This window comes from Vulpes vulpes, chromosome 13 (genome assembly GCF_048418805.1).
Source record: "Vulpes vulpes isolate BD-2025 chromosome 13, VulVul3, whole genome shotgun sequence".
Lineage (NCBI taxonomy): Eukaryota > Metazoa > Chordata > Mammalia > Carnivora > Canidae > Vulpes > Vulpes vulpes.
This window is the reverse complement of record NC_132792.1, coordinates 33846181-33860860: the sequence shown is the minus strand read 5'-3', so window position 1 is coordinate 33860860 and position 14680 is coordinate 33846181. Positions and strand designations below refer to the sequence as shown.

Here is a 14680-nt window from a genome sequence, read left to right as displayed (position 1 = left end):
ATTAGTTAGGTTTTAGTGCATCGTGTATGGGCTAGTTTTCTTTTAAACTCAGAATCCTCTGAGGAAGAGTTTGTTTTGAGAATAGGGGCATACCGACATACTCAGGTTTTTCTTCCATTCCAAGTGTTCAGACACTCAGTGGAATTGACCTTAGTCAGGAGGAGAAATCATTATTGTCTCAACTTGTTCTTTCTTAAGAATATATTGTCCCTCCCCATGTTGTTTCATTATAGGTATGAGACAAAGTACTTACACAACTGGGCTTCTTTGTTGCTGTTCATGACATAACATGGTAACAAAATACCTATAGTTTTTTCTTAGAGTGGATTCCACTAGAAATTAATTTAACATTCCTTTCTTGTCTTACTTGTTTGATAGGAACAAGGACACAAGGCAGAAGAGGATTTAGCAAGCTATGAGTGCCAGCACCTCATTCTATTTATTTTTTTAATTCCCAAGAATATGGTGATTTGTATATTTACAGTCTTAGCCCCATAGGATTTTGTGAAGCTGGGTATCTACACTTTCCAGAAGAAGGGACAATTGAGTTAAATTGTTCTTAGCGTTCACCATCATGATTCTGGCTTCGGCTCTGTGTCAAAGCTGACAGCCTGACCTGTTCTCTTGGCAACACGTCCCTGAAATATACAAAGCTGTAAATGACTCTTCAGAGGAGCAGTGACCAAATCTGGCTGCTCATGACTCTGAGTTTACTGGCCTCATTGGCCTCATTGGCCTCTCCATGTCCGAAATGGATTCCTAGCCTGTGGCCATATTGAGTTGGATTCCTAGCCTATGGCCAAATCGGAAGGAAAATGTAGCCTTTACAGTTTTTTGGTTTTAGTGATTGCAAAGCAGCTCAGGCAGTGCCCCCAGGCCTCTGGCGAAGTTAAGTTCTACAGTCCAGGGCCACCCTTACAGAGCCCTCAGGCTTCCCCTGTGGCCTTGGAGGCAGAGTTACAGGGGTCAGAGCCTGCCTGATCTCTGGGCAGCAAAGGAACACAGTCCACTGTGCTCTGGTACAACGGGTGAATATTCTATGGTTGATCAACTTACTTGGCCAAGGTCAGGAGCACCTACAGTGGCTGGCTGGGACTGAAAGTCTACCTTTTCTTGGAAGAGCTAGAAAGTAGGGAGATGGGTTTGAAGGCAGGAGGGAAGCCAGCAGTGCCATAAAGTTAGAAGTGGGTGTGGGGCAGGGAGTGGCTGACTTAACATGCCAAATAAGATCCAGCATTAGCCTGTCAAAATGTGGGGTCCGGGGTTGGGGGTGAGGGGAGAGGTAAGTGTTGGTGTGCAGCAACATCAAAACTGCACAGCTGGAAAGTGTTCAGCTCTTCAGCTCTTAGGGTCAGTGAGAGACACCCCCCCTCCCCCTGTCATGTTGAGGGCTCATGAGCTGTGGCACAGCAATTCCAAGAACATGGGTGGGGGAGTAGGTGTTTTCACTGCCAGCCCACATGTTCCCTTTTCCATTATCTCATCGATTCACATGTGGGTTGGAATCATCAGATAATTGTCAAAAACTAAAATCAGGGAATGAACCCAATGTGCAGGCACCGTGGAAATCGTTGTTAGTCTCTTTCTCTTCACATTAAATCCCAGATAGTCACCGAGGCTTTTCTCTGGAATGCCTTTAAAAACAAGTGATAAGGGGAGTTTGGGAGAAATTGTGAGATACAGAGGCATCATCTTTCTGGTCAGACTTCCTCAAGGAACCTGAGCCCAAGGAGGACTTTGCTCCTCCCTCGTGCCCTATGGAGCAGTCTTCCCAGTTGTGGTTTGTAAACGGACTTCTCCCAAACCACAGGAGTGCTTGCTAAGAATTCAGGCTCCTAAGTTCCATTCCAAGTCTTTTGAATCAAAATCTCTGAAGAGGGTTCCAGGAATTCACATTTATAACAGTCTCCAGATATTTTTTATGCATTCTAAAATTTGAGAAACAGTCTAAAAATTAAATTCCTGCAATAAGGCCTACAGCCCACAAGGAAGAAACAGTGGGTTGAGGGAGAGAAGTGACAATGCAAGGAACATGATAGGGACAGTGTCGTAGAGACCATTCAAGAGGGCAGGAAAACACTTAAGAGAAGGCTGCTTCATTTTGAGGTCACCAGTTAACTTGCAGGGAGCCCTCCATGACCCTGTCATATAGTCAGACAGGGCAGATACATTATGCTGCATTTAAAGAAATTAGCAAAAATCAGGCCAACATCAGGAGCTTTTTCCAGAAAATTCAGTTGTGTGACCAGTGATATGACCCAGGCTCCCTCACTCGTGTGTATCATTCCATATGCACTGAAATAGTCGCATTTCTAGAACGTCACAGTGGCAGATGCTCCAATGCCACATTGAAATTTGGGATATGGTGGAAGAAAACATCTTACATTTGCTATTTTGTGTTAAAAAGAAACAAAGTATACAATACAACAATAGATACAAAAGATTTTCAAGAGGAAAGTTCCCTGTGGAAATCTGACTAATAACTAGAATGACTCATACCCCAAGGAGTTCCAGGTAACTAGCTTCGTTATATAGCAAAGTCTGGGAGTGGTGGCATCCCAGGAACTGCCAGGAGCCTTTAAGAAAGTGTGTAGGGAGGGTGTCAGTCTAGGCAGAGCTTTTCTCCCAGGCAACTGGGGCAGGGGCAGTGATGAGGTATGCTAGCACCACAAATAACTTTTGAAGTTAAAGTGTAAATCTCTGATGCTAATTTGAGTATTGTCCCAAACAAAAATGATCCCGAAGCACATAGATAAAGCTCAAGAAAGGCCCACAATTAATTTTTATAAATAATTGGCCCAAAAGGATCTAGATACATAGCAGGTCCCTTCTGGATTTCTGTAGTTTCATAAAATAATAAGGATGCTGCATAATTTCTTTAAATCTGATTCTGCCTGCAACCATGCTGACCACCTAAAGAAATCTATTCTCAGGGGTCTTCTGACCAGGAGGATCTCCTAGAGCTATATGATCTTATCCCAGCCCGAAGACAGTTGACTCTAAGTGTTTGTGGTTGTGGGATGCCAGGACAGCCCAGGCCCTTTTGGGGAACACACAGAGGCCTGGGGTTTCTGCTGCATTGCCATAGGACTCTCTTGCTCCCCTGCCTTGCCAGAGTACAGTATCTATAGCTTGCTCACCCATGGACCCAATGGAATTGGTTATTCACAGGCCTTGCCCCAGAGCCTTTCTAAACAATGATTTTTAGATCCTGCTAAAATACTTCTTTAATGTCAAAGGCAAGAGCTGGCTTAGAACTGTAGATAGTCTGATCAGAATGACTTGAGCTAGAAATAATCAGATTTCCAACTTTACTTCCTTAAAACCCAAGAATTAACCCTAGAGAGAATATGAGGTTAAATTTGTCTTTCCTTGGACACACACACACACACACACACACACACACACATAGGCATCATTAAACAGATTTGCCTTTTGTCTTTTTAAGACAGTGTAAGAGCCTAGGAAAGTATGTGCATCATGTAATATATTTCCATTTCTTGTGTCTGACCTACAGTAAGACTGTTGTTTTGTTCCCACAGATGTATTACAACACGGATGATGAACGAGAAGGGTAAGCACTCAGTTCTTTCACTTTACACCCAAAGTCAGTTCATGTCAGTAGCCGTGGCTCTTGGAGTACAGGATAACCATGAACTTAGAACTGAGAAATGAGAAAGGCTTGACTCTTGAGAACTGTCTGAGATGAAGGCTAGGAAAATGCTGTTCTCCTTCCAAGCCTTTCTTTATATCTCTCTCCCTCCTGTGATCTGCCTTTGAATAACTAGCTGTTTTTCTAAGTGACACATCTCTTTAATTCTACTTTTTCACCAATAGTCCAATTACTGAAATCTCTGGCCCCAGTGCAGGATCAAGGTGGGCTTGAGGTGGGAGCCAGGGAGAGCCAGGGAGCTACAAAGCCTACCCTGCTTTGTAGTGCTCTGGTCACCCACACAAACCTCTTGAAGCCCTCACTCTGGGAAACTGTTCCAGGGGGTCAGTGGTGAGGCTGGTGTGAATGAAACTAGGCAAGCTGAGAGCCTAGTCACTGTCCTTGGGATTGTAGGTAAGAGAGGGTTTACGTCAGGTCACTAAGGCTCCCAGGTGTCTTGCATAGTGCTTTCTGTGTATTTACTCACTTTATACCCTCTTAGAATTTTAGAAACAAAAAGGAATCTTCAAGGTCATTTAGCTAACCCTCTCTTCTAGGCAGTGTAACATGGTACACCACATTTTTGGTAGGTAGTCAGCCAGCTTCTACTTGAATACTCTCACTGTATGTAAGGTAGCTCATGACACCATTGGACAGTTGCAGCTCTCAGAAAGTTTATCTATTACACTGATGTCCACCTTCTTTTGACTTCCACCTATGGGCTCTAGTTCTGCTCTTTAGAAAAGCCCCATCCATTCCTATTATTACACTTCAACATCTGCACTCCAGGGGATACCACCAAATTTCTAATCATTTCCTTAGAATTGGTTCTCAGAAATAAATATCTGTTCTCAACCACATGAGTTGGAGATGATATTGAGATAATTTCTTCTTGTGACCCACATCCTATTTTTCTCTTAAAACAATCTAGAACTACATTCATTTTTCAATATCTATGTTACATTACATATATACAACTAAACTTGTGGTTTGTGGTATATCTATATAAAATCTCTAGATCATTTTTTCAGATGATAGTCAAACCAGAGCATCCCTATGGTTATACAATAAATATATTTATTTATAAAACATTTCAAGATGAAGTAAGTAGAACAGATATTGCTGAGTTCATTTCCTAGAGCAGAGTTTTAAATAAACTACAGCCTGAGAACCAAATCAACCCATTGTCTATTTTTGTACAGTCTGCAAGCGTTTTTTTTAAAAAATAGGCTCCACACAAAACATGAAGCCCAATGCAGGGCTTGAACTCATGACCCTGAGATCAATACCTGAGCTGAGATCAAGAATTGGATGCTTAACCAACTGAGCCACTCACGTGCCCCTGTCTGCAAACATTTTTAAATGGCTGAAAAACAAAATCCAAAAGAAGAATAATATTGTGCGACATGTGAAAAATAAATGAGATTCAAGTATCCATTAAGTTTAATTGAAACACAACCCTGTTCATTCTATTATGTCTTACCTGTGGCTGCCTTGGTGCTACAACAGCAAAGTGGAATAATTGCCGCAGAAACCGGTGTGGGCTAAATATTTGCTCATCTGGCCCTTTGCAGAAAAAGTGTGCCACCCTCTGGCCTAAAGGATAGAGAATCACAAAGAATCCCCAGCTGGTTAAGAGCAGAACCTTGTCCAGGATCTAACCTCTAAATTCAGAGTTCTGAATTTTCAAAATACCTAATTGGATTGTTCTTTTGATCTTGGCACATAGGTAATGTATTCCCAGTGGCTGGAATGAGCAGAAACATTAGCACTATTGGATTCTAATCTGTTGCTCATGTATTTTACAAGGGACAGTGTGGTGTCATGGAAAGAACAGTGGCTCTGAGCTTAGGAAGCCCACATTCTACTCCAGGGCCTTTGCTTACCGATGTGAGGCCTTGGGCTGGCTCCTTGACCTTTGGCTCTCAATCTCCTCAGCTGTGAAATGAGGATTTTATATGAGGTGATCCTCGAGGTCTGATCTAGCACTAACATTCTCCTCTTCTCTTCTCTGGAAGAAGTTAACCTCATAAGGGAGAAGTGCCTGAGACCCCAGCTCTGCTTCACATGCAGAAAAGTCGACTTCAGCCTTTGTCCTTCCTGACAAGTTGGCAACATTTAGGTAGCCAATTGACTTACTTCTGACTCCCATGGCTTGGCCTCTCTGTAAGAATTACCCTCTGTTATTGCATCATCAGGAAGCCTGAGGCCCGAGTCTCCATCTCTCATACATCTAATTAGAGTTCAGTTGAACACTGTGGGTGGCCTTGGAGCCTCCGTGTTAATACATGGTTGGTACTTGGCTATTGTTATATGTAAAAGGAATAATTAACACTCACTGGATATCCTGGCTAGGCACTGTACTAAGTAAGTGCTTTATATGCTTTGTTGCAGTGAATGCTCCCAAAATTTCTATGGGGAGGATGCTATAATTACCTCCACTTTGTAATGAGCAGGGAAATGTGTTCTAAGTCATACAGCTGGCCGTGGTAGAGGCAGGATTGGAACCCGGTCTAGCTGACTCCTGCTTTTAGCCATTATGCTCGTCACCTAACCCTCTTAATTCTTGAACTGTGGCTGCCAAAGAGGCACAGAGACAGGCCTCGTTGTGATAGCTTTTTGGCCTTGATACACCTTTGGCTCACCCTTTGGAGCTCGGAACCCATATTGTGACAAGCCCAGATGAGTGTACCTGGCTAAGGAGATCAGCTCACTGAGCCCTGAGGAGTGCCACCTTCCCTGGCATTTGCATAGCCTCCTTCAGGGCTATCCCTGGCCTGCAAAATCAATACATATCAAAGCATCTGATTAAGTCTAGACAGCAGCATTCACTCAACCACCAGCCAGAGGAGGTAGCACAGCTAAAGCACACCACAGTCCCCCCATCCCCACCCCCTGCAACTCAGAGGCCAATGTGGTGGTCAGAATAGATACAGACTTGTTCATAAATACAGCCTGCTGGCCTGAAGTGCTGGCAAATCTGAGTGTGATTAAAGGGGGAAAGTAGAGAAAATGCAGATGAGGTGGATTGGAAGCAGTTATCTGCCAAATGCCTAAACAGAACAAATAGAGGAACACTGCTTGCTTCTGCCTCTTTGATGGTAAAGTGAGTATTAGGGGTGACTTCTGGTGCTGAGTTTGAGCATCGACAGACCCCACTCGGGTTGTTCGTAAGCTGGGGTTACAAGTTTGATAGAGAGGCTTTGGACGCCACTTCTCAGTGGTAGGCCTCTTGCTGCAATTTGGAGTCACCCAGGGAGTTGAAAAATACTCACATATAGGTAACACCCCCAGGCATTTTGATTTACTTGACGTGGGATGCAGTTTAGGTACAGAGAGCCTTCTAAAGTCCCTAGGTTATTCTAAAGCTGAGCAGTATTTGAGAAGCACTGCTCTGGAGCCTGCCAACCATGATTTGAATCAGGCCTTTATAAGCTTTGTAACTCATATAACAACTTTTTGGAGTCTCATCTAAATATAGCAAATAATACCTACCTGATGGAGTGCTTGGGTGAGTCAGTTGGTTAAGCATCTGCCTTGGGCTCATGCCATGATCTCAGGTTCCTGGGATTGAGCCCTACTTCGGGCTCCCTGCTCAGCTAGGAGTCTGCTTCTCCCTCTCCTCTCTCTCCCTCTGTCCTCCCCACCCTGTGCTCTCTCTCTCTCAAGTAAATAAATAAAATCTTAAAAAAAAATTTAATACCTTTTGGGGAAGTTAGATATTATTAATCTATCACCAGTGAGTGCATTTAATCACCATGGTACTAAATTTAAAAAGTCACCAGCCTGTGTTCATCAGCACAAAATAAAATTTTTGAGAATTCTGCACTACTTTTTTTAAAGGAGCACCTTTGCAGAGCTCCAAGTACTTTGATAAGTTTCTCAAGGATGCTAAGCAAACTATGAAATGTAAGGTATGATGGGCTCTGTTATACCACAAAAACATAATTATAAGGTGGCTAAAAATAAAGGACAACTTCCTCAATTTCCTAAGGAGGAGCTAAAAACATAAATTAAAGCTTTGGGGCCAGTTTGAATAGTTAAACCATTATGGATATCGCCAAAAGAATCAATGATTTATTATACTTACTTTGTTAATATAACTTAATCTATGTTTAAGGAGTAACACAATTCAGAAATGTGTGTTACATCTTATGAAACAGTTTTTTTTTAATTATTTACAATTCATCTTTGACATAGTGTCTTATCACTAAAATTGATGTGCATCACTAAAATAATGTGTTTGCTGTCATCTCACACTGTTTATCAGATAAAGTCTTTCCCACTACTGTCGAAGTAGAGATACAGCACTTTTTAGATCCTTATCTTCAAGCCTAAGAAATTTTATCTGAAGCCACAGATATTAATTCCTATAACATTAGAAATAGTTACACAAGTGTCTGCCACAATGTTGCCTCTTATTGTCAATTGTTTTTAGTTAAAATTTTTATTTCATAGTAATGGCAGATCCATATGCAGTTGTTAAGAAGCCCACCCCTTGGGATACCCAGATGGCTCAGTGGCTGAGCATCTGCCTTCTGCTCAAGTCATGATCCAGAGTCCTGGGATCAAGTCCCACATCAGGCTCCCCAGAGGGAGCCTGCTTCTCCCTCTGCCTATGTCTCTGTGTCCCTCATGAATAAATAAAATCTTAAAAAATAAAAAAAAAAAAGGAAGAAGCCCACCCCCTTTTCAATGGATATACTTTTATTTTTTACTGTTATATATTGCTTTTAAAAACCCACTCAGTAATACTCAAATCTGCATCAGATAGGCAAGGGACATTTTATATAATATTTAAAATATTTTCATCAGTTTCTTACATTAGTACCAGTTATTCTTACTTATGTACTAGATTGCTTTTTTTGTAAACTGGAAGATTTAAACTAAAGGCTCCTTTTAAAATTTTAATCTATGTTTATTCTTTCCATTGTTTCATTTCTTCCTCGATTTCTGTTTTTCCTTGGGATTCTTTTCCTACTGCCTGAAGAACTCTGTTGGATTTTTTGTATCGTTGTTGTAGAACTTTTGGCAAAGAATTCTCTCATATTGTTTGTTTATTGTAATTGCTTTCATTTCACCATCACTTTTGTAGGATATTCTTGCTAGGTACCAAATTCCAGGTTGTCAAGTACTTTCTTTCAGTTTTGGTTTCCATCATTACTGTTGAGAAGTTGTGTGTTTGCCTTAATGTTGCTATTTCAAAGTGATTGTCCTCTCTCTCTCCCTCTTACATTTCTTACTGTTTGAGGAGGAGAATGTTTTTCTTTCTCCTAGTTTTTCAGAATTTTTATTAAGATGTTCCCACATGTAGGTTTTCTTTATATTTTTTCCTGCTTGGTATTTTATGGCACCTATTGACTTTGTGGGTTGATGTCTTTCATCAGTTTGGGACCATTACCAGCTATTAACTCTTCAAACAGTGCTTCTTATCTGTTCTCTCTCTGCACTCTTTTGAGATTTGAAATATGTATTAGAACGTTTTATTGTGTCCCTGTGTTTTTTACATGCTTTTTCTGATACCCCCATCTTCTTTGCTCCCTGTGTGTCAGCCTGGACATTTTCTAGTGACCTAACTTTCAACTCTTTTAAATTCATCTTTTGAGTTCTTTTTTTTTTTTTTTTTAAGATTTATTTATTTATTTATTCATAGAGACACAGAGAGAGAGAGAGGCAGAGACACAGGCAGAGGGAGAAGCAGGCACCATGCAGAGAGCCTGACGTATGACTCGATCCAGGGTCTCCAGGATCATGCCTGGGGCTGCAGGCAGCGCTAAACTGCTGCGCCACCGGGGCTGCCCCCATCTATTGAGTTCTTAATTTCAGTTATTGTACTTTTTAGTTACAGGGTGTTTACTGAATTGGTTTATTTATTTTAATAGATTCTAGTTCTGTATGTCTTGTCATTTATATTCATGATTATTGTATAATCACAACTATTTTTAAGTTCATATCTGGTAACTCAATAATATGCTAAAGGTATGTTTTCTGTGGCCTGCTTCTATTGTCTGTTTTTCTCTTGGTCCTGTTTATTGGTATATTTAATAAGCATTATTTGAATGGTGAACAGTGTATGTAAAAATTACAGATCTGGATGACCATGTTTTTCTCTTGTGAAGGTTTTCTCTTTCCTCTGGAGTGCAGCCTGAGTGAATGCAGATCACTGTACTCCACAGGGCAGAAATGACTCTAAGCCTAGTTGCAATTTGCATTAGCCTCAGACTAAACCTCTAATTCATCCTAACTGCTAGACTGTAGCTCTGAGGGACTTTCTGTTGGCCCTCTTCCTTGGCGGGATCTGAAATCTGATTTTTGTCTCTTTAGCTTAAGGAGACCACCAAAACCTCTTCTATAGTTTTAAAGGGATTTCTGCTCAATTTCTTGTTCTGTGTAGCTTAGGGACTTGGCAAGTATCTTGGAAGGAATACTGCATTGTCTGCCTCACTTCTTTGTGCTTCCCTTCTCTCTGAAAGTTTTTCCATAAGTCCTAGATGCCTTTGCAGCCCCAAATACCAATTTCTGTTTCTATAACACCATAAGATTACCAAAACTGTGCAGACTTTTTGGCCCTTGCATATGTGTCCCCGCACATGTGCCCAGCTGGGATTATCACTTTTTGCTCCCAATCAAGAACTGACAAAGGCTCTGAGGGGACAGTGGTTCACTAATTACTAGCTCCTCTCTCAGCATTCTCTACCCTGAGCTCTCAGCTCTGCAAGCCCTGACTGCCCCATTAGCAATCTCCAGTACTTTCAAGAGGTCTTCCCTTTCTTTGTTTAATTTTATACAGTTTTCACATTGTTCTTGGCGAGAACATTGGCATGCCATAAACTACATCTTATCAGAACAGAAATATCTGTATTTTCTCTTCATATGATCCTTCTGGGACCTACTAAACCTAGTGAGTTATTACTTGCATTTTTGAGCTCTTAACTATAGTACTGGTTTCTAAATCTATGTGTGGGATTTGTTTGTTTTGCTAATTCAGCCAGATGAATTCTATCAATACCCCAAAGTGTAATTTGTTATTGAAATTAATTGAGAGGGACGCCTGGGTGGCTCAGTGGTTCAGTGCCTGCCTTTGGCTCAGGGCGTGATCCTGGGGTCCTGGGATTGAGTTCCACATCAGGTTCCCTGCATGGAGCCTGCCTCTCCCTCTGCCTGTGTCTCTGCCTCTCTCTCTCTCTCTCTCTCTCTCTCTCTCTCTGTGAGATAAGTAAATTATCTATCTATCTCATGAATAAGTAAATTTTTAAAAAAATTAATTGAGATCCTACTCCATACTGAGCGACAGCGTAAGGACTTGAACATAAGAGAGCTTCCTCTTTTCTGAGCTAATATGGGGAAGGAAGCTAAATTTATTTGGGGGTACACATGGTAACTTGCGCATGTAGACCATAAGCAGAAGTGTGAAATAGACAGACTGTCTCTGTGGTGCCTACAGCTCGTTTCTGTACTTTTTTTCGGTGCCTCATCACTAGGCGCAAATGGCTACTGCAGCTCAGCCTGGTGAGTATGACTAGAGACCCAGGCTTCAGATCTGAATGCCTTCCCAGAGTTTTTTTTGATGAGACTTAGCAGTTTTTTGTTTATACCTTGGGGACTCTTTCTCCCTGAGATTGATCCCACAAAGCAATGGCTTTATGTTCTGCTGAAGTCACCTCACATATTAGCCACACATTTGCCAGTGACATAAAGACTGACAACAGAGAAAGCAACTTCCCTTGGTTCTCTAGTCCTTCGATGGTACTGTATGGTGTAATTGGGCTGGACGTTAGGAGACCTGAAGTCTGTGGTTTTTTTCATCTATCAAATGGGTCTCCCATACCTGCTCCTCTTTTCTCGCTTTGCTTTGAAAATAAATGAAACATTTGAATCTAGACCACAAACCTTACTGACTCTTGCTGGGTTCATAGATCTGAAAGTGTGAAAAAGCATTTCTGAACCCCCAAGAGACATATGGTTTATCCAAGGTGTTATTTTAACAGCAGAGTTTGTCATGGCTTAGGATGGGGTGCTATCAAAAGTCAACAGAACTGGAAGATTATAAATAAATATTGCTTTGTGAGAAAAAGAAAATTACTGGTTTAAGAAGCCTCGCACAGCATGAAAGCATGTTTGGTGATATTTCAGGCTATTTACCTGTTATTAACTTACTGTTCACTGGCAGTTGTGTGGATTGATTTTTAATCATCTGCCCCCTGGGATCATGGTCACCCCCATTTCCAAGACACAATGGAATAACATGACCTGCTTTTATGATAAGGTAATGAGGGTGAAGACAGAGGGAACAGCACCCTAACAGCTTATTACCACTGTGACCTGGGTTTGAGTTTTCCCTCTAGTTGTTTTCAGTTTGACTTACTTGTGAATAAAAGAGAATGCTGACTCCTAATATCATTTCTCATACCCTCACTCATAAACTCAGATTTATTGAGTACCTTTATCATGAGATTGTCCCTCAAAGCAGTATTCCCTAAACAGCCTGTTTTACGTAACCACCTCATCCTACTTAGGCACACTGAGCCTCAGTTTGCTGTTTACTAACATAGGGGTAGGATTAATCCTTGCCCTGGCTGGCTCACACGGTGTTCCTGAGACTTAATTGACCAAGAAGATGAAAAGTACTTTGTAAAATGTGAAGTCTTTTAAGAAATTGATAGACCGTTTTGGAGCACCTAGCAAATGAGATGATAAATGAAAGCATTGTTGGTTTCATAATTTAAACTATCAGAATTAATAGAAATACTTTCTGGACCATCCATAGTTTTATACCCTGTGTTCTTTGGAGCCTACCACTAGCTTGACAAATAGCTTCCTTTTTTTTTTTTTTTTTTTTTTAAGATTTTATTAATTTGAGAGAGTGAGTCAGAGTGAGAGAGAGAGAGAGAGAGAGAACACATGAGCTCAGGGAAGGGCAGAAGGAGAGGAAGAAGCAGGCTCTTTGCTAAGCAGGAAGCCCTACGCAGGACTCAATCCTGAGCCAGAGGTAGACACTTAACCGGCTGAGCCACCCAGATGCCCCAACATAGCTTCTTAATGACAATGATGCCAATGGGGAATTGTCTTTGAAGCAGGGTTTCATTTTATCTTGGAAGCTTGACATTGATGTAATGTCAACCTCCCATTCAGGAAGCTTTTCCAACTTGGGTCCTTAAATTGCACCAATGCAGATTATTTGCTCTCTGAGGGTACACGGAAACTTTGGCATCTTTCAAGCTCTCTGCCATATTTATTCTTCTGCATATCTCTCTTTCTCTGACCTCTCCACCTTTATTATCACTGTCATCATCATCTCTAACACTTCAGTAGTACTTACAGTGTATCCAGCAACCATGTGAGTGTTTTATGTATGTCAAATGTATTTAATTCTTTCAACAGCATCCTTTTAAAGACAAGGAATCTGAGGCTCAGGGCAGTTGAAGAACTTGTCCATGTTCCCATAACTAGTAAATTATAAAGCAGGGGTTTAAACCAAAGTAATCTGGACCCAGAGTTCATTTCTTAATAATTCTGCTTAACTGCCTGTCTGGCATTGCTTCATGTACCTAGTTTCAAGAATCTCCAAAGAGAGTAAAAGTTTCTGAAAACCTGGCTGCTCCCTTGAAGGCTTGAAGAATAGCAAGACTCCATTTGGAGCATTTTCTCCATGTCTAAGCCAGTTCAGGCGGCTATAACAAAATACTGCAAACAGGATGGGGGGGGGGGGGGGCGGGATGGACTTAAACAACAGAAATTTATTTCTCAGAGTTCTGGAGGCTGGAAGCATGAGATCAGGGGCCCCTATGGTTAGTGTCTGGCATGGCAGTCCTTTCTTATTAGGATGCTAATCCCATCACAGGGGCTCTACTTTCATGTCCTAATTACCTTTCAAAGGCCTCACCCCTAATAACATCTTAGTGGGGAGTGGGTTTTCAACATATGAATTTGGGAAGACCACACACATACAGCCCACAACACTCAGCACCAATGACTTCACTTCAGTGACAGTCTGTGCTTCCAATATTTCCATTCCTCTCAAAGATTCCTCCCCTTCTTTAGAGTACCCAGAATGGACAGGAACTTTGGGAGGAAATGCAGGACCACCAGCAGGGCCACAGGTGGGGATATGTGGGGACTCAGCACCATGTGGGGTCCGGGGGATGCTGAAACCCCCCCTCCCAAGGAGGAGGGAAGGGCTGGGCAGCCAAGGTCTGGGTCTTTTGCACCACTGCAGGCAGCAAGGTCTGGAGAATTTGCACCACTGCAGTCTCATCTGCTCCAACCAGACGGAGCCATAGAACAGCAGGAAGTCAGGGCAGCCTCAGAACTAGAACCAGCCAGGGAAGCCCATCCCATTTCAAGGTCCCTGCTGTGCCCTTAAGGGCCTGGCAAGAGAATGCAGGACACTCCTCAATAGGAGGAGCTAATAACTTGGAGATCACACAGACCTCAGGGTTCACTCCTGCTCCCCCCACCCTAGCCCTGATTTTTGAGGAGGAAGGGGGATTAGGTGCAGGACAGAGCGGGTAAAACCCGGGGGTCTCATCTTTGTGGATCCATATGCAGTAATGGGGAGTCTGTCCTTGGTCCATGCCCTAAAGATACGTGTGTGTGTGTGTGTGTGTGTGTGTGTGTGTGTGTTTTCCCCCAGACAGGGATGACTTGGGACCTGCAGGGAGGAGGAAGTAGGTTGCTGAATGGATCCGGTTGTAGAGAACTAGGGATGGTATAAACAAAGGAAGAAGATAGCGCCAGATACATGCATGAACCTTTCTTTTGACTCCCTACAGGCTTTGTTTACTTAACAATTTCTGCTTATCTTTTCTAGCAGCAGTGTCCTTGTTAAACGGATGTTCAGGCCCATGGAAGAGGAATTTGGTCCAGCACCATCTAAGCAGATGAAAGAAGAAGGAATGAAGCGAGGTATTTCCTTTCTGGCATTGCAGGGTTACCCACCCTCCCATCATGAATGGTGGGGGCGCTTCACACAGAAGACCTTTCAACCCTGTCCTTATCAAGCACCTTAAGCAAACACTTATTCTTTCT

The 14680-nt window shown here is 42.1% G+C and overlaps 1 protein-coding gene across 6 annotated transcripts in view; it reads left to right on the top strand.

Moving 5' to 3' along the window:
* GRHL2 (grainyhead like transcription factor 2) overlaps positions 1-14680 on the top strand; it is a 158183-nt gene that overhangs the window by 123553 nt on the left and 19950 nt on the right. For 3 of the 6 annotated variants that reach the window (XM_072734126.1, XM_025994781.2, XM_072734128.1), the window contains exons 12-13: positions 3543-3574; positions 14466-14557. In XM_072734126.1, the coding sequence (XP_072590227.1) occupies positions 3543-3574; positions 14466-14557 (124 nt within the window). Of the gene's footprint in view, positions 1-3542; positions 3575-14462; positions 14558-14680 lie in introns of all 6 variants that reach the window. The other 3 variants (XM_025994782.2, XM_025994780.2, XM_072734127.1) reach the window with 1 other exon arrangement.